This window comes from Saccopteryx bilineata, chromosome 1, assembly GCF_036850765.1.
Source record: "Saccopteryx bilineata isolate mSacBil1 chromosome 1, mSacBil1_pri_phased_curated, whole genome shotgun sequence".
Lineage (NCBI taxonomy): Eukaryota > Metazoa > Chordata > Mammalia > Chiroptera > Emballonuridae > Saccopteryx > Saccopteryx bilineata.
In genome coordinates, this window is record NC_089490.1 from 304,836,234 (window position 1) to 304,863,790 (window position 27,557).

A 27,557-nucleotide genomic window follows, 5' to 3' on the forward strand; every position below is an offset into this window, starting at 1 on the left:
GTATCATTAGAACAGGCAGTTCCCAGAAATCCATCCATTTATCATAGAAACATAAATTCCAATCGTAAATGTACGGAATTGCCTCATTCTATCCTGGAACCCTACTTCACTCCCACTTGCAGCAATCTGGTTTATTCCACGGGGTGGAGAAGGAAGCCAGGTTGGCTGGATGTGCAAGGATTGGCGTCAGCGTGAGGTCACTCCACAGTGTACCGAATGCCATCATCCCACTGCGGTGACTTGAATGTAGGGTTGAGGGATGCAGCTGGAGGAAAGATAAGCGACCCAAATCGCGCAACCTACAAGCAAAAAGTGAGCAGAAGAGAGGACAAAGCGAGGAACCTCCTGGGGCGTGGCAAACCACCTGGGTGCCAACAAAAAGGGAAAACGGTGGCGGAGAACCATACTGAGTCCGCGCGGACCGGGGCGGGACTTCCGGAATCTATCTGCCTGAATGGCAGGGGAACCGGAAGTGGGAGCGCTGCTGCTGGTGCTCTGGCCGAGGAGGGAGGTACCGGAGTGGGGCCGCCGGGACTGAGCGAGCGACAGACGCTCCACCCGCCGACGCCGCAGCCGCTTGGGGCCCGCACGGACCCTCCGTCTGAGTGAGTGCATCCAGGGTCGCGGGTGGCCTGTGGCTTAGAGGTGGGGGTGGGAAGGGGCTGCAATTTGTTATTGTGAGAGGCCCACGGCCGCCCCTCCCCCACGCTGCGGGCCCCTCCCCCCGCCGCCCCGTGGGGGCCGTGCGCGCGCGCTTTCTGCGCGGGCCCGGCGTTTGTTCCCAGCTGCCCTCGCTATCCGTGGACTTTCCCGCCGCTGGCCAGCCCCGTTAGAGCCATTCCCTCGCAAGCACGCCATCCCCAAACCTGTCCACTTTCCTGGGCCTGGCCGCTTCCTCCACCCCGCCTTTCCGCGTGGACACGGCGAGGTCACCGCCCTTTCCCTGCCCACCTCCTGGGGGAGGCCTCGTCGCGGCGAGCGCCGTTTAGAGTGACTGTTTTGCCTCCCGCTCAGCTGTTGCCGTTTCCCTCTATCCCCGGCGTTGCCCCCTGACCCTCCTCTCCCCTACACTCTCTCTGGTCTCAGAAGCCTTGCACGCGGCCACTTAGATACGCTTTTGGTTTTTTTGATTGGGCACCTTTTCCTCCCCCTTTTTGTTGAAAATTCTCAACTCTTTAGAAACTTCTCCATTTCCTCCTCTAATAGATTTTGGAAATACACAGACCGTCACGACCTAGAGGGGATTATTTCTTAGAGGGCTGTGCAGTCCAGCATCTCATTTGGGGGGGGGGGGGGCAGCGAGGCTGTTTTTTCCCAAGGTCAGTCGGCTGGTGAAACCTACCAGTGAGCAGGTTTTCGTGGGAGTGCTTTTTTACCTGGTTCTAGTCCATTGACCAGATCAGTATTTCAGTGGTCCACAGGCTTGCGATACACCGAATGCACGGTGACACAGTTCTTCCTGCTTTCTGTAGCTCCCACCATCCCTGCATTGCTTTTCATAATTTATATACAAAATTTAAGAAAACCATACGCTTGAAATGTGGGCTCTTCGTAGAGCTTACTCATGAGAAAAGAAAGGTCACCTGGATTCTCCCTAGGACTTCATTTTGTACAACTTTAAGTTGGGGGAATGGAGGTATAGGGTTGGTCAAAGAACAAGGAGAAAATTCAGAGGATTATCTTCCCCTGAACTTGTGAGTCGCCTTAGCCTTGAATAGGCCTGTGTCACTAGATTCTTCTCCTGGGCACATTGTTCTGATGTAAAAGTTGCCTTCTTGTTGGGGAGCAGAGGAAGAGTCGGAGATCGTTGCCTTTAATTTGTTGGCTTGGGCATTTGATAATGAATTATGGATGTGCTGGAACCCCTGGGGCCCACTTGCCAGCCCCTGATGCAGGGTATTCAGGATGAGACCTTGCCTTCCCTTTCAGAATAACCCTGCCAGCTGCCCCTGAAACAGAATGAAGAGTCTTAGGCCAGAGTGGAAACATTCTGAATCCATCTGTTTCCTGGTGAAACTAAAGAAACATCCAGCTCGGCTTGAGAATTTATAATTTTTTGTTGTTGGAACTGGTTTCTGATTAGACCCACTACACGGTGCTAGCATAAGCATTTGGAAATTCTGGTGTTGTGCAGTCATAGTTCCAAGTTGAGTAGAGAGGAGAGAAAATGCAGGAAAATTGGGAAATGCTGTGCAGAAACTCATTTTAATGAACAATTAAACTTCCTTGGAGTACTCTTTCCTGGTCAGTTAACAAAACTTATGTACTTCAGGCCTTTATCTCCACTGTGCTGGATTTTTCTTCTTGTTTTTTGTTTGTTTGTTGTTGTTTTTTAGTGAAAGACTGAGACAGGAACAGAGAGATAAGGATCATCCCTTTTGTGGCCCCATAGTTGTACGTTGATTGCTTTCTAATGTGGGGGGCGGCTCCATCCTAGCTAGCGACCTTGGGCTTCAAGCCAGTGACCATAGGGTCATGTCTATGATCCCATGCTCAAGCCAGCAACCTCGGGGGTTCGAACCTGGGTCCTCAGCATCCCAGGCCAATGGCACTATCCACTGTGTCATCACTTGGTCAGGCAAGGCTAGGCTGGGTTTTTTTTGTTTGTTTGTTTTGTTTTTTACAGAGACAGAGAGATGAGAAGCATCAATCATCAGTTTTTCGTTGGACACCTTAGTTGTTCATTGATTGCTTTCTCATATGTACCTTGACCATGGGGCTACAGCTGACAGAGCAACCCCTTGCTCCAGCCAGCGACCTTGGGCTCAATCCGGTGAGCTTTTTCGCTCAAACCAGACAAGCCTGCGCTCAAGCTGGCGACCTCGGGATCTCGAACCTGGATCCTCCGCATCCCATTCCGACGCTCTATCCAATGTGCTACCGCCTGGTCAAGCTAGGCTGGGTTTTTCTAACTGAGCCTGCTGTCTATAATCTCAGAAGTTAATGCTGCACCGAAGAGATGATTATGAATCAGTAAGGTGAGATAGGAGTCAGAGCCTTCCCAGTTGGTATCTTTTCTGGTGTGTTACTGAATACAGCTTGACCATCCTGAATACCAGTGGGTTAAAATATTGCTCTCTACCTGTGGGAAAAACCCACAATCACTCAGATTTTTATGGCCTTCCACAGAGTATTCTCTTCATTAATACTTCATATTTATTGTAAAAAAACAACGGTTTATTTTCTCTAACTCCCAAATTATTTGAGTTTTCTAAATGCATAGTCCCTTAGGTTGTAAATTTCCAGCCTGGTTCTTAACCAGCCTTTGTGGCTGTTTTTTCTTTACCTACTGTTTAAAAATGTTACCAAGCTGTGGGCATCTGTAAAACTGAAAGCTACTTTGTATTGTAAGATTTTGATTTGTCAAAATAATACAAAATCCAGTGTTTGAAGGCACAAAGAAACAAGTGTTCAGATGCTTTGCCCTTGTAGAAGAAGGATGAACTTGTATTCATAGTTAAAATAAAAAGACCAACTAATTGAGAATATTATGTGATCTTCTCCCAGTTCTACCTGCCTGGTAGCTTCAAATATATGGCATTTTGTTCCTTAGCTCTATTTTTTGCCCATGGAGAAGTTTAGGGCCAAGATGAAAGTATTTTGTAGTAACAGAAGATATAAGATTGATTTAGTACATTAGAATTTGTGACTGTACCATATACTCTTTTCTAAAGTCTGTGTGTGTGTGTGTTTGTGTGTGTGTGTGTGTGTGTGTGTGTGTGTGTCAGAGAGAGAGAGGGACAGCATATAGGGTCAGACAGACAAGAAAGGAGAGAGATGAGAAGCATCAATTCTTCATTGTGGCACCTTAGTTGTTCATAGATTACTTTCTCCTATGTGCCTTGACCAGGGCTACAGCAGACTGAATGACCCCTTGCTCAAGCCAGCGACCTCGGGCTCAGGCTGATGAGTCTTGCTTAAACCAGACGAGCCCACACTCAAGCTGGTGACCTTGGGGTTTTGAACCTGGGTCCTCCGTGACCCAGTCTGACACTATCCACTGTGCCACCGGCTGGTCAGAGTCTTTTCTAACATCCTTTATGCAAGAAGAGCCCTTCCCCTTCTCTCTCTCTCTTTCTCTATCCCTCCCTCCCTAGCTCTCTCCCTCTCCCCCTGCAACTGGTGGTTAGAGCAAGTTGCCTCGGGCATTGAGGATGGCACCATGGCCTTAACTCATGTGCTAAAATAGCTTAGGTTGTTGAACAACAGAGCAGCAGCCCCAGATGGGCAGAACATTGCCAGGTGGGGGCTTGCCAGGCGGATCCCAGTTGGGGAGCACATAGGCGTCTCTCTGCCTTTGCCTCTCACTTAATAAAAAAAGAAAAAAATGAATCACCCAATGAAAGAATGCATTAGCCTTACCAGGCAGTAGTGCAGTGGATAGCATCGGACTGGTATGCGGAGGACCCAGGTTTGAAAACCAAGGTCACCAGCTTGAGCGCGGGCTTATCTGGTTGAAGCAGGGATCACCAGCTTGAACCTAAGGTCGCTGGCTTGAGGAAGGGGGTCACTCGCTCTCCTGTAGCACCTCCCTCTTCAAGGCACATATGAGAAAGCAATCAGTGAACAACTAAGGAGCTGCAATGGAGAATTGATGCTTCTGGTCTCTCTCCCTTCCTGTCTGTCTGTCCTTATCTGTCTCTCTCTCTGACTCTTGTCTCTCTCAAAAAATTTTTTTAAAAAGTAGAGTATGTGCGCATCCTGGGATATATAAGATGATACATTGTAATACCAAAGAAAATTTAGAATTTTTATCATTTATATTTTATTTTAAAAGGAAAACAATAAACTATATTAATATATGTATTATATATTATGATACATAGATTAACAATATCTTTTTTTTTTTTCTAAGTGAGAAGATAGGACATAGCAAGACAGGCTCTCACATGCACCCTGGCCGGGATTCACCCGGCAACGCCTGTCTGGGGCCGATGCTTGAATTAACTGAGCCATTTTTAGTACGTGAGGCCTATGCTTGAACAAATTAAGCCACTGACTGTGGAAGGGAAAGAGAAGCAGACGGTTGCTTCTCATATGTGCCCTTACTGGGAATTGAACCCCGGATGTTTATACACTGAGCCAACGCTCTATCCACTGAGTCAGAAGGCCAGGGCCAGAATTTCTAATTATTCTGAATTTCACGTATTCTCCAGTATCAGAATCTGTATTTGTTTTTATTGTTAAGATTTTCTTATTGAAGACCTGTAAAAGTAAAAATACCTAGTAAATGTTTGTCAAAAGCCAGGGCCAATGGTCAATTTTTTCATAATATTTAGTACAGTTATTTGTGTGGTGCTAGTAACCAGTGGCTTCTAGTCATTGCTGTAGTAACTCTTAAATGTGTAGCTAGCAGCCTAAAAGGCTCTAATGTAGATTTCATTGAACTAATTCCTTGTGTCATTTGGTAGTAAGAGTAATAAGTAATGAATAATTATAGCTGTAAAGTAGATACTTGAAACAGATTTTAAAAATGTAATGCACTGTTTTTAACTGATAGTCAAATCTGTCTGGAAGCTTAGTGGTGCTAGATATTTGTAGGACTTAAGCAGTTGTGTTCTGGAATTTAGTCTCTGTGAAAATAAAGTCCAGTTGGTTTTTTTTTGTTGTTGTTGTTGTTTTGTTTTGTTTTTTTTACAGGGACAGAGAGTCAGAGAGAGGGATAGATAGGGACAGACAGACAGGAACGGAGAGATGAAAAGCATCAATCATCAGTTTTTCCTTATGACACCTTAGTTGTTCATTGATTGCTTGCTCATATGTGCCTTGACTGCGGGCCTTCAGCAGGTTAGTAACCCCTTGCTCGAGCCAGCGACCTTGGGTCCAAGCTGGTGAGCTTTTTCCCTCAAGCCGGATGAGCCCGCACTCAAGCTGGCAACCTCCGGGTCTCGAACCTGGGTCCTCCGCATCCTAGTCCAACACTCTGTCCACTGCGCCACCGGCTGGTCAGGCTAAAGTCCAGTTGTTTTGTTCCTAGGTAAAACCAAAATGAAACTATCTATCTATCTATTTATTGAGTTAGTGCGAGAGGCAGAGATACAGGTTCCTGCATGCATTCTGACTGGGATCCACCAAACAATCCCTTTATAGAGCAATGTTCTTCTGCCCATCTGGGGCAGCTGCTTCGTTGCTTGGCAGCTGAGCTATTTTAGCGCCTGACGTGAGGCCATGGAGCCATTCTCAGTGCCTGGGGCCCACTTGCTCAAACCATTGGAGCCATAGCTGCAGAAGGGGTGGGGTGGAGAAGCAGATGGTATCCTGACCAGGAATTGAACCCAGACTTCCACATGCCAGGCTGATGCTCTACTGCTGACCAACCGGCCAGAGCCACAAATTATTATTTAAAGCCTTGTGTGTAGTATTTAAGTAAGTGGTAACAAATATTCCTGTTAATGAATAAAACATGACAGACATTTTTTCCTCAGGTGTAGAATGAGCCAAGGAGACTCGAACCCAGCAGCCATTCCACATGCAGCAGAAGATATTCAAGGAGACAACAGATGGATGTCTCAGGTAAAAGGAAGTGTACATGTATTATTCACATGAAATGAATCTTTTTTTTTTTTTTTTTTTTTTTTTTTACAGAGACAGAGTCAGAGAGAGGGATAGATAGGGACAGATAGACAGGAACGGAGAGGATGAGAAGCATCAATCATCAGTTTTTCGTTGTGACACCTTAGTTGTTCATTGATTGCTTTCTCATATGTGCCTTGACTGTGGGCCTTCAGCAGATTGAGCAACCCCTCGCTCAAGCCAGCAACCTTGGGTCCAAGCTGGTAAGCTTTGCTCAAACCAGATGAGCCTGCACTCAAGCTGGCGACCTCGGGATCTCGAACCTGGGTCCTCCACAATCCACTCCAGCACTCCATCCACTACACCACCACCTGGTCAGGCACATGAGGTGAATCTTGTCCATATTTGGGAGTTTGGGGGTTTTTTTTAGCAAGAGAGAGGGGCAGATAGGGATAGAGAGACAGAAAGGGAGAGATGAGAAGCATCACTTCTTCATTGCTTCACCTTAGTTGTTCATTGATTGCTTTCTTATATGTGCCTGAACTGGGGGGCTCCATCTTAGCCAGTGCTTATTCAAGCCAGTAATCCCATTCTCAAGCTGGTGAGGATATATTCAAGCTGGCAACCTCTGTGTTTTGAATCTGGGTCCTCTGCATCCCAGGCCAACACACTATCCACTATGCTACTGCCTGGTCAGGCGTATTTGGGAGTCTTTTGACCAAAGCTGCGTTGTGGTATATTTAATGGTTAACAGGAATTTATTACTGTGAATAAAAATCTAACATTAGAAATCTCATGCCTAATATCATCTGAAGTTGGAACCAAGCACTATTTTGCCCTCTTGTTAATTTTAAGACATAACAATATCGCTACAGTATTTTAAAGCTTTAAACAATTTTTAAAATAGTTTTAAAATTATATAAATATTACACAAATTTTGTAAAGAAATCCTTATAACCTTCATCTAAACTTGCCAGGTAATATTTTGCCACATATGCATAGTTATGGTGTCTACATCTATTTTTATATATACTCAAAATAATGTTTTTTCTAAACCATTTGAGAATAAGTTACAGTCATTATGTCCCCTTTACCCCTAAATATTTCAGTGTTTTCTAAGAACAATGATATTTTCTCACGTAATTATAGTATAGTTATTTAAAATTAGGAAATTTAACATTGATATTATACTATTACCTAATTTCAAAACCATATTCAGACTTTTCCAATTACCCCAATATTGTTCTTTATATCAATTTATTTCCCATTCTGGAATCACATTGCATTTATTTGTCATATCTGTTTATTCTTTAATCTGAAACATTTCTTAGACCCTTTTTTATGACATTTACAGTTTGAAATAGTTTAGGCAATTCATGTTGTAGAGTCCCTCAATTTTGAATTTTTCTTTTTCCTCATAATCAAGATCCAGAATGTGCATTTTTGGCCAGAATGTCAGTGAAGTGATGTCTTCAGTACATTACAAATAAGGCACATGAGGTTGGTTTGTTTCATTGGTGATAACAGTAAGTCCTCACTTATCATCAGTTGGTTCTGTGACTTTAAGCAAAATGCTGCATAATGAAACCAGTTTTACTATAAATTAATTGATAAAAACAACAATTAAGTTCCTAGAACATTTTATCAACTTTATAATAAAACAACATTGAACAGCCTGACCAGGTGGTGGTGCAATGGATAGAACGTTGACCTGGGAATCTGAGGACCCAGGTTTGAAACCCTGAGGTCACTGGCTTGAGCATAGGCTCACCAGCTTGAGCGCAGGGTCACTAGTTTAAGCATGATATCATAGACATGACCCCATCATGGTCTCTGACTTGAGTCCATAGGTCACTGGCTTGAGCCCAAGGTTGCTGGCTTGAGCAAGGGGTCACTGGCCCCTCTGGAGCCCCCAGTCAAGGCACATACGAGAAAGCAATCAGTGAACAACTAAAATGCTACAGTGGCATATTGATGCTTCTCATCTCTCTTCCTGTCTGTCTCTGTCTGTCTCCCTCCCTCTTTCCCTCTCTCCCTCCCTCTTTCCCTCTCTCCCTCCCTCTCCCTCATGCTAAATTTAAAAAAATAAAAATCAATGAAAAACTGAAGTACCGGAACTATGGAGTTGGTGCTTCTCATTTCTCTCCCTGCCTGTCTTTCTCAAAAAGAAAAGTGTTACTGGAAAGTCTATCAATAGGAAAAAGAGCTTAAAAAATGATGTGTCAGTAGGTGCATTCAGAAGGATATTATGTGGCTATTATAAATTATGGTTTTAAGCCCTGGCCAGTGGTTCAGTGGATAGAGCCTCAGCCTGGTATATGGACATCCTGGGTTCAGTTCCTAGTCAGAGCACACAGGAGAAGCTACCATATGCTTCTCTCCCCACTCTCTCCCCCCTCTTTCCCGCTTACACTTCCACAGCCAGTGGCTCAATTGGTTTGAGTGTGGACCCAGGCACTGATGATAGCTCAGTGGGTCCGGGTGTGTAATCCTTGGGTGCTAAAAAGAGCTCATTGGGCCCTGGCCGGTTGGCTCAGCGGTAGAGCGTCAGCCTGGTGTGCAGGAGACCCATGTTCGACTCCCGGCCAAGGCACACAGGAGAGGCGCCCATCTGCTTCTCCACTCCTCCCCCTCTCCTTCCTCTCTGTCTCTCTCTTACCCTCCCGCAGCCGAGGCTCCATTGGAGCAAAGTTGGCCCGGGCGCTGAGGATGGCTCTGTGGCCTCTGTCTCAGGCATTAGAATGGCTCTGGTTGCAACAGAGCAACACCCCAGATGGGCAGAGCATCACCCCCTGGTGGGCATGCTGGGTGGATCCCAGTCGGGCGCATGCAGGAGTCTGTCTGACTGCCTCCCGGTTTTCAATTTCAGAAAAATACCCCCCAAAAAAGAGCCCATTGGCCCCAGACAGGGGTTGCTGGGTGGATCCTGGTGCAAGCGGGAGTCTGCCTCACTATCTCCCCTCCTCGCACTTAAAAAGAAAAAATAATTATGGTTTTGACCTAAAGACTCCAAAAAACGATTAGAAACAGTAAATAACAGTAAAGTTGCAGGATACAAAATCACAGTGTACAAAAATTCACTACTTTCTTATAAATACCAATGAGATTTCAGATTTGCAATTGCAAAAGAATAAAATACTTAGGGATAAACATAACAAAGGATGTGGAAGACCTACATACTGAAAACTGCAAAACATTATTAAAAGAAATAGAAAAAGGTACAAGGAAATGGAAAGATTCTGTCTTCATGGACTGGAAGAATTAACATAGTTAAAATGGCCAGATTACCCAAAGCAATATACCAGCGCTTAAAGCCCAAGGTCGCTGGCTTGAGCACAAGGTTGCTGGCTCGAGCAAGGGGTTACTCGATCTGCTGGCGCATGGTCAAGGCACATATGAGAAAGCAATCAATGAACAACTAAGGTGTCACAGCGAAAAACTGATGATTGATGCTTCTCATCTTCTTCATTCCTGTCTGTCTCTATCTCTCTCTCTCTCTCTGACTCTCTCTCTGTCTCTGTAAAAATAAAAAAGAAAAGAAATAAAAGATAAAAGAAACATGTAATAAATGTTATCTCAATTAAAAAAAAGAAAAACTGATAATTGATGCTTCTTATCTCTCTCTCCATTCCTGTCTGTCTATCCCTCTCTTTGACTCTCCCTCTGTCACTGTAAAAAAAAAATTAAAAAATGGGCAGAGGGCGTGAACATACACTTCTCCCAAGAGGACATACGAATGACCAACAGATATATATATGTGAAAAGATGGTCAACTTCACTAGCTATTAGGGAAATGCAAATCAAAATTACAGTGAGATACCACCTCACACCTGTTAGATTGGCTATTATCAACAAGACAGGTAATAAGTATTGGAGAGGCTGTGGAGAAAAAGGAGATCTGTTCACTGCTGGTGGGAATGTAAGCTGGTACAGACATTATGGAAGAAAGTGTGGTGGTTCCTTAAAAAATTAAGAATAGAGTTACTACATAACCCAGTGATCCCTCTTCTGGGTATCTACTCAAAAAATTCAAAAACATTTATTTGCAAATATATATGCAAATATATATGTTCATTACAGCATTATTCACAGTAGCCAAGACATAGAGACAACCAGAGTGTCCTTCAGTAGAGGATTGGATACAGAAGGTGTGGTACAGCCCTGGCCAGATAGCTCGGTTGGTAGAGCATTGTCCTGAAGCGCAAAGGTTGCCATTTTAATCCCCAGTCAGGGCATATATAGGAACAGCTCAATGTCCTGTCTGTCTCCCCTTTCCTCTTACACAAATCAATAAATTTTTTTAAAAAAGAAAGAAAATGAGTCTGGCCTGTGGTGGCGCAGTGGATAAAGCGTTGACCTGGAATGCTGAGGTCACCAGTTCAAAACCCTGGGCTTGCCTGGTCAAGGCATATATGGGAGTTGATGCTTCCTGCTCCTCCCCCCTTTCTTTCTCTCTCTCTCTTTCTCTCTCTTTCTAACTCTCTCTCCTCTCTAAAATGAATAAATAAATAAATAAAATTTAAAAAGGAAGGAAGGAAGGAAGGAAAGGGGAGGGGAGGGGAGGGAGGGAGGGAGGGAGGGAGGGAGGGAGGGAGGGAGGGAGGGAGGAATAATGCCTGACCAGGCGGTGACACAGTGGCACAGTGGATAGAGTGTCAAACTGGGACGTGGAGGACCCAGGTTTGAAACCCTGAGGTTACCAACTTGAGCGTGGGCTCATCTGGTTTGAGCAAGGCTTACCAGCTTGAGCTTAAGGTCACTGGCTTGAGCAAGGGGTTACTCGGTCTGCTGTGGCCCCCAAGTCAAGGCACATATGCGGAAGCAATCAGTGAACAACTAAGGTGCTACACCAAAAATTGAAGCTTCTCACCTCTCCTTCCTGCCCGTCTGTCCCTATCTGTCCCTCTCTCTGTCACTGTCACAAGAAAAAAAGAATGAAATGATGTGGTACATATATACAATGGGATACTACTCAGCCATAAGAAATGATGAAATACTGCCAATTTGCGACTTTGTGAGTGGACCTCAAGATTATGCTAAGTGAAATAAGTCAGGAAAAGTTAAGAACCATATGATTTCTCTTAGATGTGGGATATAAAACTGAAACTGATAGACATATACAATAGTATGATTGTTACCAGAGAGAAGCAGGTGAGGTGCTGTTAAAGGTGGCCAAATATATGGTGACAGAAAATGATTTGACTTTGGTTGGTAGGCACACATTGCAATATACAGATCATGTATAATAGAAATGTACACTTGAAACCTATATGATCCCATTAACTGTTGTCACCCCAGTAAACTTAATTTTAAAAGTTATGGTTTTAAGAATCACATAGCTACATAGAAAAGTAATTCTAATACTTGTAGTATATTGTTAAGTACAGTTATAGTGCTGTTATTTATTGAGTGCCTACTGGGTGCCAGCCAAAGGTGAGCCCTTTTCATATAACTCTCATCTTCTCAACTCAAAAAGAGAGTTGCCAGCAGATGTGAAAAATAATACTCAGATTATGTATTTGCTTAAAGCTACTAGACAAGAAACTAGAATTTGAATATAGGTTTTTCTGTTCTCAATCCATGGTGCCAGAAAGAAGTGTACATGATGGTCAACTATGTAAAGGCAAGGTAGTTATGTGAAAAAATGGTGAGAAGAAAATACACCAAAATGGTAATAGTTACCAGTGGGTTGAGATGGTAGGATTATAGGGGTTTTGTTTTGTTTGGTCTTTTATATTTTTATTTTATTGTTTTTAGTGTGTGAGAGAGAGAGGGACAGATAGGAGGGGAGAGAGATGAGACACATCACTTCTTCATTGCAGCACCTTAGTAGTTCATTGATTGCTTTCTCATATGTGCCTTACCCAGGGGGCTCCAGCTGAGCCGGTGCGTGCTCAAGCCAGCGACCTTTGGGCTCGAGCAAAAGACCATGGGGTCATGTCTATGATCCCGTGCTCAAGCCTACGTCCTTGGGATTTTGAACATGGGTCCTCTGCATCCCAGGCTGATGCTCTATCCACTGTGCCACTGCCTGGTCAGGCTTGTTTGGTCTTTTAGAAATAATACTACTAGCAATTATTTTTTATACAGTCCTAGAGTTCTTTTTTCTTTTCTTTAATTGATTGATTGATATTTAGAGAGACAGAGATGATGGGGAAGACAAAGAGAAGCTTTCATTTGTTCCACTTAGTTGTATATTCACTGGTTGTTTCCCCTATGTAACCTCACCAGGGATCAAACTCACAACTTGGTGTCTTGGGACAATGCTCTAAACCAGCTGAGCTACCTGGCCAGGGCCTGTTTGATTTTTATATTTTTCTAAACTTACTGCATCTACCTTTGTACTTAAAAAAAGAAAATGTGGAGTACTACATCCTTTTTGGTAACAGTCTAAATTCTATGACATGCTGTAAACAAGTTTTTTTTATTGGAATTAAAAAGTAATTGGTAATATATATAGGGCAAGCATTAAGAGAGTTGACATGATGTGAAAATGCACCTGCTCACTAGCTAAGTTTTATTCTTGCTTGTCTGTCCCTTTAGTTTACACTTACTGTGCTCAGCCTGTAGGTCACCAGTTCAGTCCCTGGGAAGGGCATGTATGAGAGGCAATCAGTGAGTGCACAATTAAGTGGAACGAGTTGATGTTTCTCTCTTTCCCCCTCCCTATCTCTCTCTTTCTCTCTCTCTCGCTCTCTCTCTCTCTCTCAAAAATAAATAAATAAAAACTTATTGAAACAGTAATTTTTAAAAATTTATTTACATGGCCTGACCTGTGGTGGCGCAGTGGATAAAGCATCGACCTGGAAATGCTGAGGTTGCCGGTTCGAAACCCTGGGCTTGCCTGGTCAGGGCACATATGGGAGTTGATGCTTCCTGCTCCTCCCCCCTTCTCTCTCTCTGTCTCTCCTTCTCCTCTCTAAAATGAATAAATAAAAAAAATTAAAAAAAAAAAAATTGAAAAGAATTTATTTACACATTAAATTTTGGGTTTTTTGTTTGTTTTGTTTTTTTCATAGAGAGAGAGTAAGAGAGAGAGAGATAGGGACAGACAGGAACAAAGAGAGATGAGAAGCATCAGTCATCAGTTTTTCGTTGCGAAACCTTAGTTGTTCATTGATTGCTTTCTCATATGTCCCTTAACTGTGGGCCTTCAGCAGACCAAGTAACCCCTTGCTTGAGCCAGCAACCTTAGGTCCAAGCTGGTGAGCTTTTGCTCAAACCAGATGAGTCCGCACTCAAGCTGGCAACCTCGCGGTCTCGAACCTGAGTTCTCCGCATCCCAGTCCGATGCTCTATCCCCTGTGCCACTGCCTGGTCAGGCTACACAATAAATTTTGGATGAGAAAATAGAAAATACTAGCCCAAATCCTGTCATCCTAGAAGAAAAATATTTTAATAAATTGTCGTATTATTTCCAAAAAGATTTTTTTTTTTTTTTAATTTTTTTTCATTTTTCTGAAGCTGGAAACAGGGAGAGACAGTCAGACAGACTCCCGCATGCGCCCGACCGGGATCCACCCGGCACGCCCACCAGGGGCGGTGCTCTGCCCCCCAGGGGGCGATGCTCTGCCCATCCTGGGCGTCGCCATATTGCGACCAGAGCCACTCTAGCGCCTGAGGCAGAGGCCACAGAGCCATGCCCAGCGCCCGGGCCATCTTTGCTCCAATGGAGCCTTGGCTGCGGGAGGGGAAGAGAGAGACAGAGAGGAAAGCGCGGCGGAGGGGTGGAGAAGCAAATGGGCGCTTCTCCTATGTGCCCTGGCCAGGAATCGAACCCGGGTCCTCCGCACGCTAGGCCGACGCTCTACCGCTGAGCCAACCGGCCAGGGCCCAAAAAGATTTTTGTATTTTTACCTATAGTAGATGTGTCTCTGTCTCACCCCAGTGTCATCTGCCGCTGGTATTATCTGCAGATATACTTAAGTCATAACCCTACCTTAATTCCCAGTAGGAACATGATTAAAGGTAGTTTGAGAAAAAACATTCAGACCTTTCCCTGGGACTAGGTTAGAGGCTTGTTACCTAAAGCATCATGTAGTGTGTTTTAGGGACAGATATAAACATTTGAACTATGTTCTATAGCATTGATAGGTAAGATCCATTTTTAAAAGTGTTTTGTACCTTTAGAGCAAAGAGAAGCATTCCAGGACTAAGTCATCACAGCTTATAAACTTGCATTAGATTGAAGGAGACTTGAGTCCTAGTTTGCCAGTATCTCACCTTTGGAGTTAACAGATAAGGCCTGACCTGTGGTGGCACAATGGTTGGAGCCTTGACATGAAGTGCTGAGGTCACTGGGTCAGGGCCTGGATTTACCTGGTTGGGGCACATATGGTGGGTAACTGTTGTGGGTTGATGCTTCCTGCTTCTACCCCCACCTTTCTCTCTATCCTTTCTCTGAAACTAATAAATAAGATCTTTAAAAAAAAAAACAAAACAGACATTTTTAAGGTCATATTAAAACCATCCAAGTAAATTACATGGCTCTTGATTGGATAGATAGAAATTCAACTCTTACAACAATTGGAAAGATTGACTATGGATTGAATGTTAGATATTATGGGATTATTGTTCATTTTCTTAGATGTGGAAAGAGTTTTCAGTTTTATAGGGAACTGTCCTTATACGTAGGAGATGTATGCTGAAATATTTAAGTGTGAAGAATCACAATGTTTGCAGCTTACCTTTGAATGGTTCAGCAAACATACAGATAAATAGGGGGAAATGTTATTGTTGATTAGAGGTGGAAGATATATAGATATTCATTGTGTTACTTCAGTTTTTCTGCATATATATCTGAAATTTTCTTGAAAAAGCTTGAGGAAAAGATAAAGTTTTTAAAAACATGTTCAATGTATTTTTCTATTTTGGTTTCAGTAAAATAGCAGTTTTCTATAACATACTAGAATGATCAGTATAGTAAGGATGGAAAGGAAGTTCCAGCAGTTTATTGCCAATCAAGAGGAATCAGCTTTAGGGACAGACATTTAATAACAGAGTAACTGGTTGGACAACTGTTCTATCTAGGTCAAGAAATCTCACGGGGAAAGTAATGCCCATTTCTAATTTTTCTTTCTTCTTCAAACCAGCACAACAGATTTGTCCTGGACTGTAAGGACAAAGAGCCCGATGTGCTCTTTGTGGGGGACTCCATGGTGCAGTTGATGCAGCAGTATGAGGTAAAGTGGAAGGGGGCAGAGGTGCTCAGCTGGTGATGGAAGGCCTTCATCACAACAGATTTGCATTCTGGGTGGAGCCTGTAGGTTTAGGCATGACACTTTAGAAAAGCTCTAATTCAGAGTGTAAGGGAAATCAGATATACATGATAGAATTTTGTGCCACTAAGCATAACTAAACAAGAAAAGTTACCATTGTTTATAACTAAACCTCTTTTTTTTGCCTTGGCTTACAAGAAGCTTCACATTACGTTTATTATATTTGTCCTGGTCTTTGCCCTCATTTCTTACTACTTGTGTTTTATCATTCTCTTATTTTATGTATTTTTGTAGCAAGCTGTTTCCTTTCTTTTTTGAGAGAGAGAGAGATTGGTTCCACTTATTTATGCATTCATTGGTTGATTCTTTTATGTGCCCTTACTGGGGATCAAACCCCACAACCTTGGTGTATCAATGATGCTTTAACCAACTGAGCTACCTGGCCAGGGCCCCAAATTTTCTTTTTAAGGTTAGCATTCTTCCAAGGGAAATTTGAAAGAAAAGATACCTCTATTTATTTTGGCTGCAGCACTCTTAACATTCTTTTTTTTTTTTTTTTTTTTTTTTTTCATTTTTCTGAAGCTGGAAACAGGGAGAGACAGACAGACTCCCGCATGCGCCCGACCGGGATCCACCCGGCACGCCCACCAGGGGCGGTGCTCTGCCCCCCAGGGGGCGATGCTCTGCCCATCCTGGGCGTTGCCATATTGCGACCAGAGCCACTCTAGCGCCTGAGGCAGAGGCCACAGAGCCATGCCCAGCGCCCGGGCCAACTCTGCTCCAATGGAGCCTTGGCTGCGGGAGGGGAAGAGAGAGACAGAGAGGAAAGCGCGGCGGAGGGGTGGAGAAGGAGAAGCAAATGGGCGCTTCTCCTGTGTGCCCTGGCCGGGAATCGAACCCGGGTCCTCCGCACGCTAGGCCGACGCTCTACCTCTGAGCCAACCGGCCAGGGCTACTCTTAACATTCTTTATCTCATGTTTCTACTACACCGTATTCCTCTAAATCAGGGGTCTCAAACTCGTGGCCCGCAGACTAATCCACGAAGTTCAAAATATTTTGGATAAAATTAAGTAAGCCTAGGGGCCTACTTGTATTTTTCATTTCTCTAGCATCCTAGCTAGATATTAGCTTAGTTAACAGCAGTTGTGATGCGAACTACAGTTTCTGGTCGTTTTGTGACACTGAGTAAACTGCATGTACGATTGTGCTTGTTGTACTGATTTTTTTTTTGTTTTCAACTGCAGTGAGAAAAGTGTTGCGTAACAGTTGCCTTTTGTAGACCTAGTGCGGCCCGCCGAACGGCTGTGATCTTGCTCTGCGGCCCACATGCTGAGTTGAGTTTGAGACCCCTGCTCTAAATGGTTGAATAAAGGGAAGGGAGAGTTTATTGAGTTGGCAACTTAATTTTAAATGTTGCTAACTGTTAAGGGGCCAAAGGTTGAGCCAGGACTCAGTTCTTGAGTTAGAAAAAATGCTGTATGAAGAACTGAGTTATACATTGATATCTTCAAAGTCCTTCCAACAGCGAACTTGCAGTGTTACATTTGAATACAGAAGATAAAAATTGTTATTTTAGTTGCCTCGTGACACATTGCAGTTGAGAGATTTCATTTCCAATTAATGTTAGTTTAAGCCAAATTTTTCTCTTTTTAGATATGGCGTGAGCTTTTTTCCCCACTCCATGCACTGAACTTTGGAATTGGGGGGGATACAACGAGACATGTTTTGTGGAGGCTAAAGAACGGAGAGCTGGAGAACATTAAACCGAAGGTGAGATGAAGCTTATTTTTTAAGAATGTTATTAATCTTGGGTCTTTTCAGGTAGTTAAGCTCTGAACTGGTAATAAAAAAGCATCTTCATGAAAGCATTGTTTTGCTGTTGTTCTTTGCTTCATGCCCCTTTAAGATAAATGATTCTGTCCTTTCTTATGAACATTTCAAATACTCATTTAATTAAGAAATCTGTGTACTGCCTGACCAGGCGGTGATGCAGTGGATAGAGCGTCGGACTGGGACGTGGAGGACCCAGGTTCGAGACCCCAAGGTCACCACCTTGAGCACAGGCTCATCTGGTTTGAGCAAGGCTCACCAGTTTGAGCCCAAGGTCACTGGCTCGAGCAAGGGTTCACTCAGTCTGTTGTAGCCCCCCCATCAAAGCACATATGAGAAAGCAGTCAATGAACAACTGAGGTGCTACAATAAAGAATTGATGCGTCTCATCTCTCGCCCTTCCTGTCTGTCCCTATCTGACCCTCTCTCTGACTCTCTGTCTCTCTCACAAAACAAGGAAATCTGTGTACTGCCTGACTAGGTGGTGGCGCAGTAGATACAGTGTCGTACTGGGACACAGAGGACTCACGTTCGAAAACCCAAGGTCGCCAGCTTGAGTGCAGGCTTATCCGGTTTGAGCGTGGGCTCACCAGCTTGAGTGTGGGGTTGCTTGCTTGAGCATGGGATCATAGACATGACCCCATGGTCACTGGCTTAAGCCCAAAGGTCGCTGGCTTGAGCAAGGAGTCAATCACTCTGCTGTAGCCCCCCGGTCAAGGCACATGTGAGAAAGCAATCAATGAACAATTAAGATGTCGCAACGAAAAATTGATGTTTCTCACATCTCCCTTCCTGTCAAGTCTGTCCCTATCTGTCCCTCTCTCTGCTTCTCTCTCCTGTCTCTCTCTCTCTCTCTCTCTCTCTCTCACACACACACACACACACAGAAATCTGTGTACTGCTTGCTTGACTCGTATTTGTGATGTTACAGTTTTCTTGCTCATCTATAGAAAGAGATGTGTTGCTGATGAGGTGTGCAGTGGAATGAACCTGAGGGCTGTGTGAGGGGTAATTTGCTTGGAGTGCACTGTGGGAATGGGCCATAGGAGCAGGGCTGGTATTCACTTCAGGAAGGGATTTCTTATCTGTAATTAACCGTACAAACAGTCTCCCAAGGTCTTCTGAAGGAAATTTGAAGTAGATGTGAACAAGGTCCACCACAAACGTGTACCTGGTCCCTTACCACATTATAAACATCCTACACATACTTTTCCAGCCCAAACAAAGAAGACAAAGCTGAGCTCCTGATAACAGCTACTTCAGTTCATTTGCTCTTTGCCTTTCTCATAGAATATCCCACCCCTGTTCCTATCTTCTGTAATAGTGTAGAAAATAACTTTGTTGAGTCATCAGTAAGATGTATGTCTAGGTGACAACCACATTGTAAGATTACCATATTTACCCATTTATAAGACATAACCTTTTCTGAAAAATTTGGGGTCTAAAAACAGTGCATCTTATACAGTGATTATATATTTTTTTACTGGCATTTCCCGTTTTTTTTCATGAGTTTTTGCACTCATTGTTGAAGACAGTGATTCGTCATCAGACACAGATGAAGACAAGCTAATGGACGGGAGTTTTTGTTTGTTTGTTTGTTTTTGTATTTTTCTGAAGCTGGAAACGGGGAGGCAGTCAGACAAGACTCCCGCATGCACCCGACTGGAATCCACCCGGCACGCCCACCAGGGGGTAATGCTCTGCCCATCCGGGGCGTTGCTCCGTCGAGACCAGAGCCACTCTAGTGCCTGGGGCAGAGGCCAAGGAGCCATCCCCAGCGCCCGGGCCATCTTTTGCTCCAGTGGAGCCTCGGCTGCAGGAAGGGAAGAGAGAGACAGAGAGGAAGAAGAGGGGGAGGGGCGGAGAAGCAGATGGGCGCTTCTTCTGTGTGCCCTGGCTGGGAATCGAACCTGGACTCCTACACGCCAGGCTGACGCTCTACCACTGAGCCAACCAGCCAGGGCCTGGACAGGAGTTTTGACAGTGATGAGTTATGAAATTTGTGATGAATAAAACTTGAATTCGGTAACTTTATGTAATACTTTTTTTTTTAATTTTGGGCCCCAGAATTAAGGTGTGTCTTATACGTTGGAGCACCTTATACAGGGGAAGTACAGTATGTTTTTAAAGAGAAAAATCTGTTAAAGCTGAACTATTTATATCTATTGGATATTTTTGCTGTTTTCCTCCTAGTCAGGGAGACTGTGATGCAGGTAGTAAATTTCCTCCCAAGTGTCTTAGATTTCACTAATTTTTTTAACTTGCACGGTTTTATTTTTAGACTTTGGATTTTTTTAAATATAGTTTCTAGATTTTAAGAGATTAGCTTCTCACTCAGTGGTGATTAAAGAATCCTCTTCTAGTAAAATTTTAACACTTAAGGATTTATCTTCTGGGAATTTATTCTGATATATGTGAGGTATGAATCAGTGTTCCTGGGTATTTATCACCCCTCTCCCCCTTTTTTCCTTCCCTAAATTATAGGTCATTGTTGTCTGGGTAGGAACAAACAACCATGAAAATACGGCAGAAGAAGTAGCAGGTGGAATTGAGGCCATCGTACAACTTATCAACACAAGGCAGCCACAGGCCAAGATCATTGTATTGGTATGTAGTCTTTGGTGGGGTAGAGACCTTGATGTCATTAGATCAGATGAGGAATCTTTTTAAATGCCATGGTTCATGAATATAAAGAATCTTCAGCCCTGGCTGGTGGTGGCATAGTGGGTAGAGCGTCAACTTGGGATGCTGAGGTTCAGGTTCAAGGTCGCCAGCTTGAGTACGGGATCATTGCCATGGTCCTGAGGTTGCTGGCTTGAGCAAGAGGTCACTGGCTCTGCTTGAGCCCCCTGGTCAAGGCACATACAAGAAGCAATCGGTTACCTGACCTGTGATGGTACAGTGGATAACACATCAACCTGGAATGTTAAGGTAACCAGTTCAGAAACCTGGTCTTGCCTGACCAGGCGGTGGCACAGTGGATAGAGCGTCGGACTGGGATGCCAAGGACCCAGGTTCGAGACCTCGAGGTTGCCAGCTTGAGCGTGGGCTCATCTGGTTTGAGCAAAGCTCACCAGCTTGGACCGAAGGTTGCTGGCTCGAGCAAGGGGTTACTCGGTCTGCTGAAAGCCCGCGGTCAAGGCACATATGAGAAAGCAATCAATGAACAACTAAGGTGTCGCAACAAAAAACTGATGGTTGATGCTTCTCATCTCTCTCCATTCCTGTCTGTCTGTCTGTCTGTATCTGTCCCTCTCTCTGACTCTCTCTCTGTCCATGTAAAAAAAAAGAGCAATCAGTGGACAACTAAAGTGATGTAACTACAAGTTGATGCTTCTCATCTCCCTGTCTCTCCTTTCTTCTCTCTCTCAAAGAAAAAGTAGGTATATATGCAATTGAAAAAGACAACAATTAGCCTGACCTATGGTGGCGCAGTGGATAAAGTGTCAACCTGGAAATGCTGAAGTCGCCGGTTCAAAACCCTGGGCTTGCCTGGTCAAGGCACATATGGGAGTTGATGCTTCCAGCTCCTCCCCCCTTTCTCTCTCTCTCTCTCTCTCTCTCTCTCTCTCTCTCTCCTCTCTAAAAATGAATAAAAAAAAGAAAGAATTAAAATAGTTGTTATATGGTAAAAGGATTAGGAATATAATATATATTTCTTTTTAAAGAGAGAGACAGACAGAAAGGAGAGAGATGAGAAGGATCAGTCTCATAGTTGCATCACTTTGGTTGTTCATTGATTGCTTTCTCATACGTGCCTTGACCAGGAGGCTCCAGCCAAGCCAGTGACTTTGGGATCTCGAACCTAGGACCTTAGGATCCCAGATTAATGCTTTATCCCTTGCATTACAACAGTATTTTAGCAGTTACTTGAGACCATTATACTAAGAGAAATAAGTAAATCAGAAAAAGTTAAAAGTATATGATTTTATACCTAGGTAGAATATGAAACAGACTCATGTACATAAACAAAAGTGAAGTGGTTGCGGGGGTGGGAGGTGGAGTTACGAGGGACAGATATATGGTGACGGAAAATGATTTGTATTTGGGTGATGGGCACACAATACAATCAACAGTTTAAATGCTATAGAGACATCTACCTGAAACATACATATTCTTATTAATCAATGTCACCATATTAAATTTAATTTCTAAACAAAAAAATAAAATAAATATTTTAGCAGTTACTAATTATTTTAGGGGGAAAATCCCATGGGGATACTCCTTTTGTAAGGAATATATATGCAAATAAATACATAGCTGTTTTTCTCATTCTTTAAAATTCCAGTAAGTATTGTACCCTATTCTTGAGGCTTCATCATTCCTTTAAAGAAATCTAGCCCTGGCCGGTTGGCTCAGCGGTAGAGCGTCGGCCTGGCGTGCGGGGGACCCGGGTTCGATTCCCGGCCAGGGCACATAGGAGAAGCGCCCATTTGCTTCTCCATCCCCCCCTCCTTCCTCTCTGTCTCTCTCTTCCCCTCCCGCAGCCAAGGCTCTATTGGAGCAAAGATGACCCGGGCGCTGGGGATGGCTCCTTGGCCTCTGCCCCAGGCGCTAGAGTGGCTCTGGTCGCGGCAGAGCGACGCCCCGGAGGGGCAGAGCATCGCCCCCTGGTAGGCAGAGCCTCGCCCCTTGTGGGCGTGCCGGGTGGATCCCGGTCGGGCGCATGCAGGAGTCTGTCTGACTGTCTCTCCACGTTTCCAGCTTCAGAAAAATACAAAAAAAAAAAAGAACTCTAGATATCTTTGCAGTGATATCTGTTTGTTGAACTATATACTACATTGCATCATTGAAACTGAACCATGTGCGGTTCCTCATAGGGGCCTCATAGGGGTCCTAGAGGAGGCTTAATCATTCTGTATAGCTTTGACTGCTATGGTATTATTTGAAAGTTGTAACAGTTTTTTTGTCTTACTGGCCATCCTTCCTGGTGGTTCATTCTGTCTCAGCCAGACTTTGATATATCAGCACTGAGGGTGCTCTTCGGTAACTATTAGCTGTAAGCCTTATGCTTTTAACAATTATATATATAGCCTGACCAGGTGGTGGCGCAGTGGATAGAGAGTCGGACTGGGATGCGTAGGACCCAGGTTCGAGACCCCGAGGTCGCCAGTTTGAGCGAGGACTCATCTGGTTTGAGCAGAGCTCACCAACTTGGACCCAAGGTCGCTGGCTTGAGCAAGGCGTTACTCGGTCTGCTGAAGGCCCACAGTCAAGGCACATATGAGAGAGCAATCAATGAACAACTAAGGTGTCGCAATGAAAAACTGATGATTGATGCTTCTCATCTCTCTTTGTTCCTGTCTGTCCCTCTCTCTGACTCTCCTTCTGTCTCTGTAAATAAAAAAAATAAATAAATAAACCAATTATATATAAACTAGGGTTTAGGATGACCTACCTCATCTGTGACATTTTGAGGCACTTAACAAGGATAGAAAGAGATGGACTAGGCTTGCAGAGTTATAATTCTCTTTTGGAACTATATAATGACACAATAAGTTGGTAATCAAGGGCCCAGTTTTGCTGAAAAAATTAAAATGGATATGAACAAGTACTTTGGGCATTAAAAAAATCATTTTCTTTTCATAGAATATCCACAGAAAATCTACTTTTTGTGAAGTAAGACAGCTTTCCATATTCTGTATTAGAAATAGTTCGATTTTCTTGCCTAACTGGTGATGTCTCAGTGAATAGAGCATTGACCTGGGATGCTGAGGTCCTAAGTTTGAAACCTGAGGGTGCAGCTTGAGCACAGTATCACTGGCTGGAGCCCCCTGGTTAAGGTACATATGAGAAGCAGTCAGTGAATAACTAAAGTGATGCAGCTACGAATTGATCTTCTCATATCTCCCTTCCTCTCTCCTTTCTCTCAAAAAAAAAAAAAAAAAAAGGGAAAAAAAAGAAATAGATGGCACTGTTAGGTATAAACCAACTAAAAGGTTGGGAATGTTGGACAGTAATTTTATAATAGGTTTGCTTGTCTGTAAAGGCCATTTATAGTTTGAGATGATAAAACTTTGGTCTTAACCATATAAGACCAGGCTTTTATTTCCTGTAGAAAGACAGATACTTGATTTATTTAAAAGTTATAATAGATCATTAACAGTTAAAAACAAATATAGGCCTGACTGGTGTGGCGCAATGGATAGAGAATTGACCCAAGACGTTTAAGGGCCCTGGTTCAAGACCCCCAGTCGCCTTCTAGAGCATGGGCTCACTGGCTTGATCATGGGATCATCAACATCATCCCGGGGTCACTGCCTTGAGCCTAAAGGTTGCTGGCTTGAGCCCAAGGTCACTGGCTCGAGGAAGGGGTCACTGGCTCAGCTGGAATCCCCTGGTCAAGGCGCGTAATAGAAGCAATCAATACACAACTAAAGTGACGCAACTACGAGTTGATATTTCTCATTTCTTTCTTCCCCCTCTCTCTCCCTTTCAGTCTCAATTTTTTTTGTGTGTGTGGCAGAGACAGAGTCAGAGAGAGGGATAGACAGAAAGGGAGAGAGATGAGAAATATCAATTCTTCGTTATGGTTCCTTAGTTGTCCATTGATTGATTTCTTATACGTGCCTTGACCGGGGGGCTACAGCAGACCAAATGACCCCTTACTTGAGCCAGTGACCTTGGGCTAAAGCTGGTGAGCCCGTGCTAAAGCTGGTGACCTCAAGGTCTCGAACCCAGGTCCTCCGCGTCCCAGTCTGACGCTCTACCCACTGTGCCACCGCCTGGTCAGGCTCTCTCAAAATAATAATTAAAAAAAATTTAGGCCACATCTCTGTTTTAACCTACCATTATACTCTTTGTCTCTGATTCATCAAGACAGCATTTGTTCCAGCTCTATTTCTCACGTGTAGTAGGGTAGGTTGCATATGGCATTAATAAATAGATATGTATTTGAGCTAGATTATTCTAGTGACTGTTGAGAAGGATGTGAAGGAAAAACAACACTGGACATAAAAAATCCAATCAGGAAATTTTACATTTTTTGAGGTGAGAATGTGATAAGTTCCCTAGCCATATCAGTGTATATAATCAGAATGGAGAATAAAGAATGTTTACGCCTGACCAGGCAGTGGCGCAGTAGATAGAGCGTCGGCCTGGGACCCTGAGGACCCAGGTTCGAAACCCCAAGGTCGCTGGCTTGAGCTCAAGGTCGCTGGCTTGAGCTCAAGGTCACTGGCTTGAGCAAGGGGTCACTGGCTAGGCTTTAGCCCCCTGGTCAAGGCACATATGAGAAAGCAATCAGTGAACAACTAAGGTGCTGCAACAAAGAATTGATGTTTCTCTCTCCCTTCTTTTCTGTCTCTCCCTATCTGTCCCTTTCTCTGTCTCTCTTGCTTTAAAAAAGGAAAGAAAGGAAAAAAATGTTTAGGATGCAGAAGTTGAGTAATTGAGTGATAAATAGATAAGGAATGTGGGATGAAAGACTCAGGAGTGTTGGGATGACCAGTTGATACAGAGAATGCAGAAGGACATGGTTTGAGGGAAGGTGATGAATTGCTTTTAGACATTTTAATTTAGGAATGCCTCGGGAACCTTCAAGTCTGCTTCTGTAGCTGATGTTCAGTGTAACTTCTGAAGCTCTCGGAAGAGATCTGGGCCAGTGTTTAGAGTGGAAAGAGTAGTGTGCCAAGGAGAAGACCTTCAAGAATGCCAACAGGCCCTGGCTGGTTGGCACAGTGGTAGAGCGTCGGCCTGGCATGCGAAAGTCCTGGGTTCGATTCCCGGCCAGGGCACACAGGAGAAGCGCCCATCTGCTTCTCCACCCCTCCCCTTCTTCCTCTCTGTCTCTCTCTTCCCCTCCCATAGCTGAGGCTCCATTGGAGCAAAGATGGCCTGGGTGCTGGGGATGGCTCAGGCGTTAGAGTGACTCTGGTTGCAACAGAGCAGTGCTCCAGATGGGCAGAGCATCGCCCCCTGGTGGGTGTGCCGGGTGGATCCCGGTTGGGCGCATACAGGAGTTTCTCTGACTGCCTCCCCGTTTCCAGCTTCAGAAAAATACAAAAAAAAAAAACACAACAAAAACAAACAAAAAAAAGAATGCCAACAGTTCAGGGACAGGAGGAGGAAGAGGAACTCATGAAGAAACTGATAAGGAATGATCAGAGGACTTTGATTAAAACCATGGGTAGTCAACCTTTTTATACCTATCACCCACTTTTGTATCTCTGTTAGTAGTAAAATTTTCTAACAGGCCACTGGTTCCACAGTAATGGTGATTTATAAAGTAGGGAAGTAACTTTACTTTATAAAATTTATAAAGCAGAGTTACAGCAAATTAAAGCATATAATAATAATTACTTACCAAGTACTTTATGTCGGATTTTCCCTAAGTTTGGCAGAATAAATCTTTATAAAACAATTTACTATAGTTAAATCTATCTTTTTATTTATACTTTGGTTGCTCCACTACCGCCCACCATGAAAGCTGGAATACCCACTAGTGGGCGGGAGGGACCAGATTGACTACCACTGATTAAAACCAATAGAGTGCAGTGTTTCAGAGATCAAAGGTTTAGCAAGTGCCAAATATGTAGAGAAAAGCAAGTGACTCTTTTCATCTTAATTTCTTCTCTGCTCTGCCCCAGGGTTTGTTACCTCGAGGTGAGAAGCCCAACCCTTTGAGGCAAAAAAATGCCAAGGTGAACCAACTCCTCAAGGTCTCCCTGCCGAAGCTTGCCAATGTTCAGCTCTTGGATATAGATGGGGGTTTCGTGCACTCGGACGGTGCCATCTCCTGCCACGACATGTTTGATTTTCTGCATCTCACAGGAGGGGGCTACGCCAAGATCTGCAAACCCCTCCATGAACTGATCATGCAGTTATTGGAGGAAACACCCGAGGAGAAACAAACCACCATTGCGTGACTGGCTCCTATCAGTGTTCACTGCATCCTGGCTTCCTCAGATCAGTTATGTCACTGGCACTACAGAATCCTTCTCTTTCCTAAGGCACTTTGCATTGTAGAATATTCCTGGATGTTTATATCTAGTGTTTGAAAGGGAAGAGGGATTTAAACTGGTCCTGTACATAGGTTTGTTTGACACAGGAGAAAAACTAGTCAAGGAAGAGTGTTGTTGAAATTCATTTGAAACCAGAGGGGACTTTTTAGTTGTATGTGTGACACATTCATTGACTTATCACTGTTTTTCCTAGGACAACATCAAGCCTAAGTACTGAACAAAATGAAGATTTCTTTCTTAGCCTTTCTATGGATTATGTCATATATAACAATGATCAGAATCATACCTACTTGGCTTTAAAACATGTTTGCAGTTTGAAAGGATATTTTAGTCTTTTATTTTTATTTTCCTTTACTCATATATTCTCAATGTTTTAATATATGGCATCAAATTGGACATACTTGTCACTCAAATATGGGAGATGCTGTAGTTACAAGTGAATTTGTTCCACTCTCTTAATCTTTCCCAGGCTTAGCAATGAAAAATAGGTTTTGCCACATTTGGGGAACTCTGTGGAGGGTTTTATGTTTATGCTGCTGAGTATCATGTCTATAATTGACCCATATATGCAACATTTCTCTGTCCCCACCCCCCTTTTTTTTTTTCTTTTTTTTTTTTTTATCCTGTTGACATTACACATTTTTGACCTAGGAGCTCTGCTGTTGGAAGTATGTCTCCAGCAGCTCCTCTCACAATATTTCCGATGTGTGACTCCTTCTGTGTGGTGGTGTGTGCTGTAGAGACTGTTGTGCCGTCCACATGCAGACTCCTGCTCTGCACTCTCGGTCCCTTAAAGCCTGTTACAGAATTAGAACTCTTAATTTCCATCCCCTAAGCCTGACCTTATTTCAAGTTTTATAGTCTTAAGATGTACATTTTGTTTTTTATTGTCTTAGTTTTTAAATTATATCAGTCCAGAAAATTTTGGTCTTTTAGGGAAATAAGTGAAGCTGATCTTCAGAATAGACATCCTACTTGATCCCACCATTTTAGTGATAAAGAACTGGATTTGTCTAACTTTCAGGATTTCTC

The 27,557-nt window shown here is 43.7% G+C and overlaps 1 protein-coding gene across 1 annotated transcript; it reads left to right on the forward strand.

Annotated features, from left to right (window-relative positions):
* The first annotated feature begins 455 nt into the window (after positions 1–455).
* Positions 456–26,848, forward strand: PAFAH1B2 (platelet activating factor acetylhydrolase 1b catalytic subunit 2). The gene is made up of 6 exons (XM_066245431.1): positions 456–605; positions 6,426–6,513; positions 15,606–15,695; positions 17,386–17,502; positions 20,047–20,169; positions 26,151–26,848. The coding sequence occupies exons 2-6, from the start codon at positions 6,433–6,435 to the stop codon at positions 26,427–26,429; spliced, it is 690 nt and encodes a 229-aa protein (XP_066101528.1). The 5' UTR covers positions 456–605; positions 6,426–6,432; the 3' UTR covers positions 26,430–26,848.
* Positions 26,849–27,557: the final 709 nt, after the last annotated feature.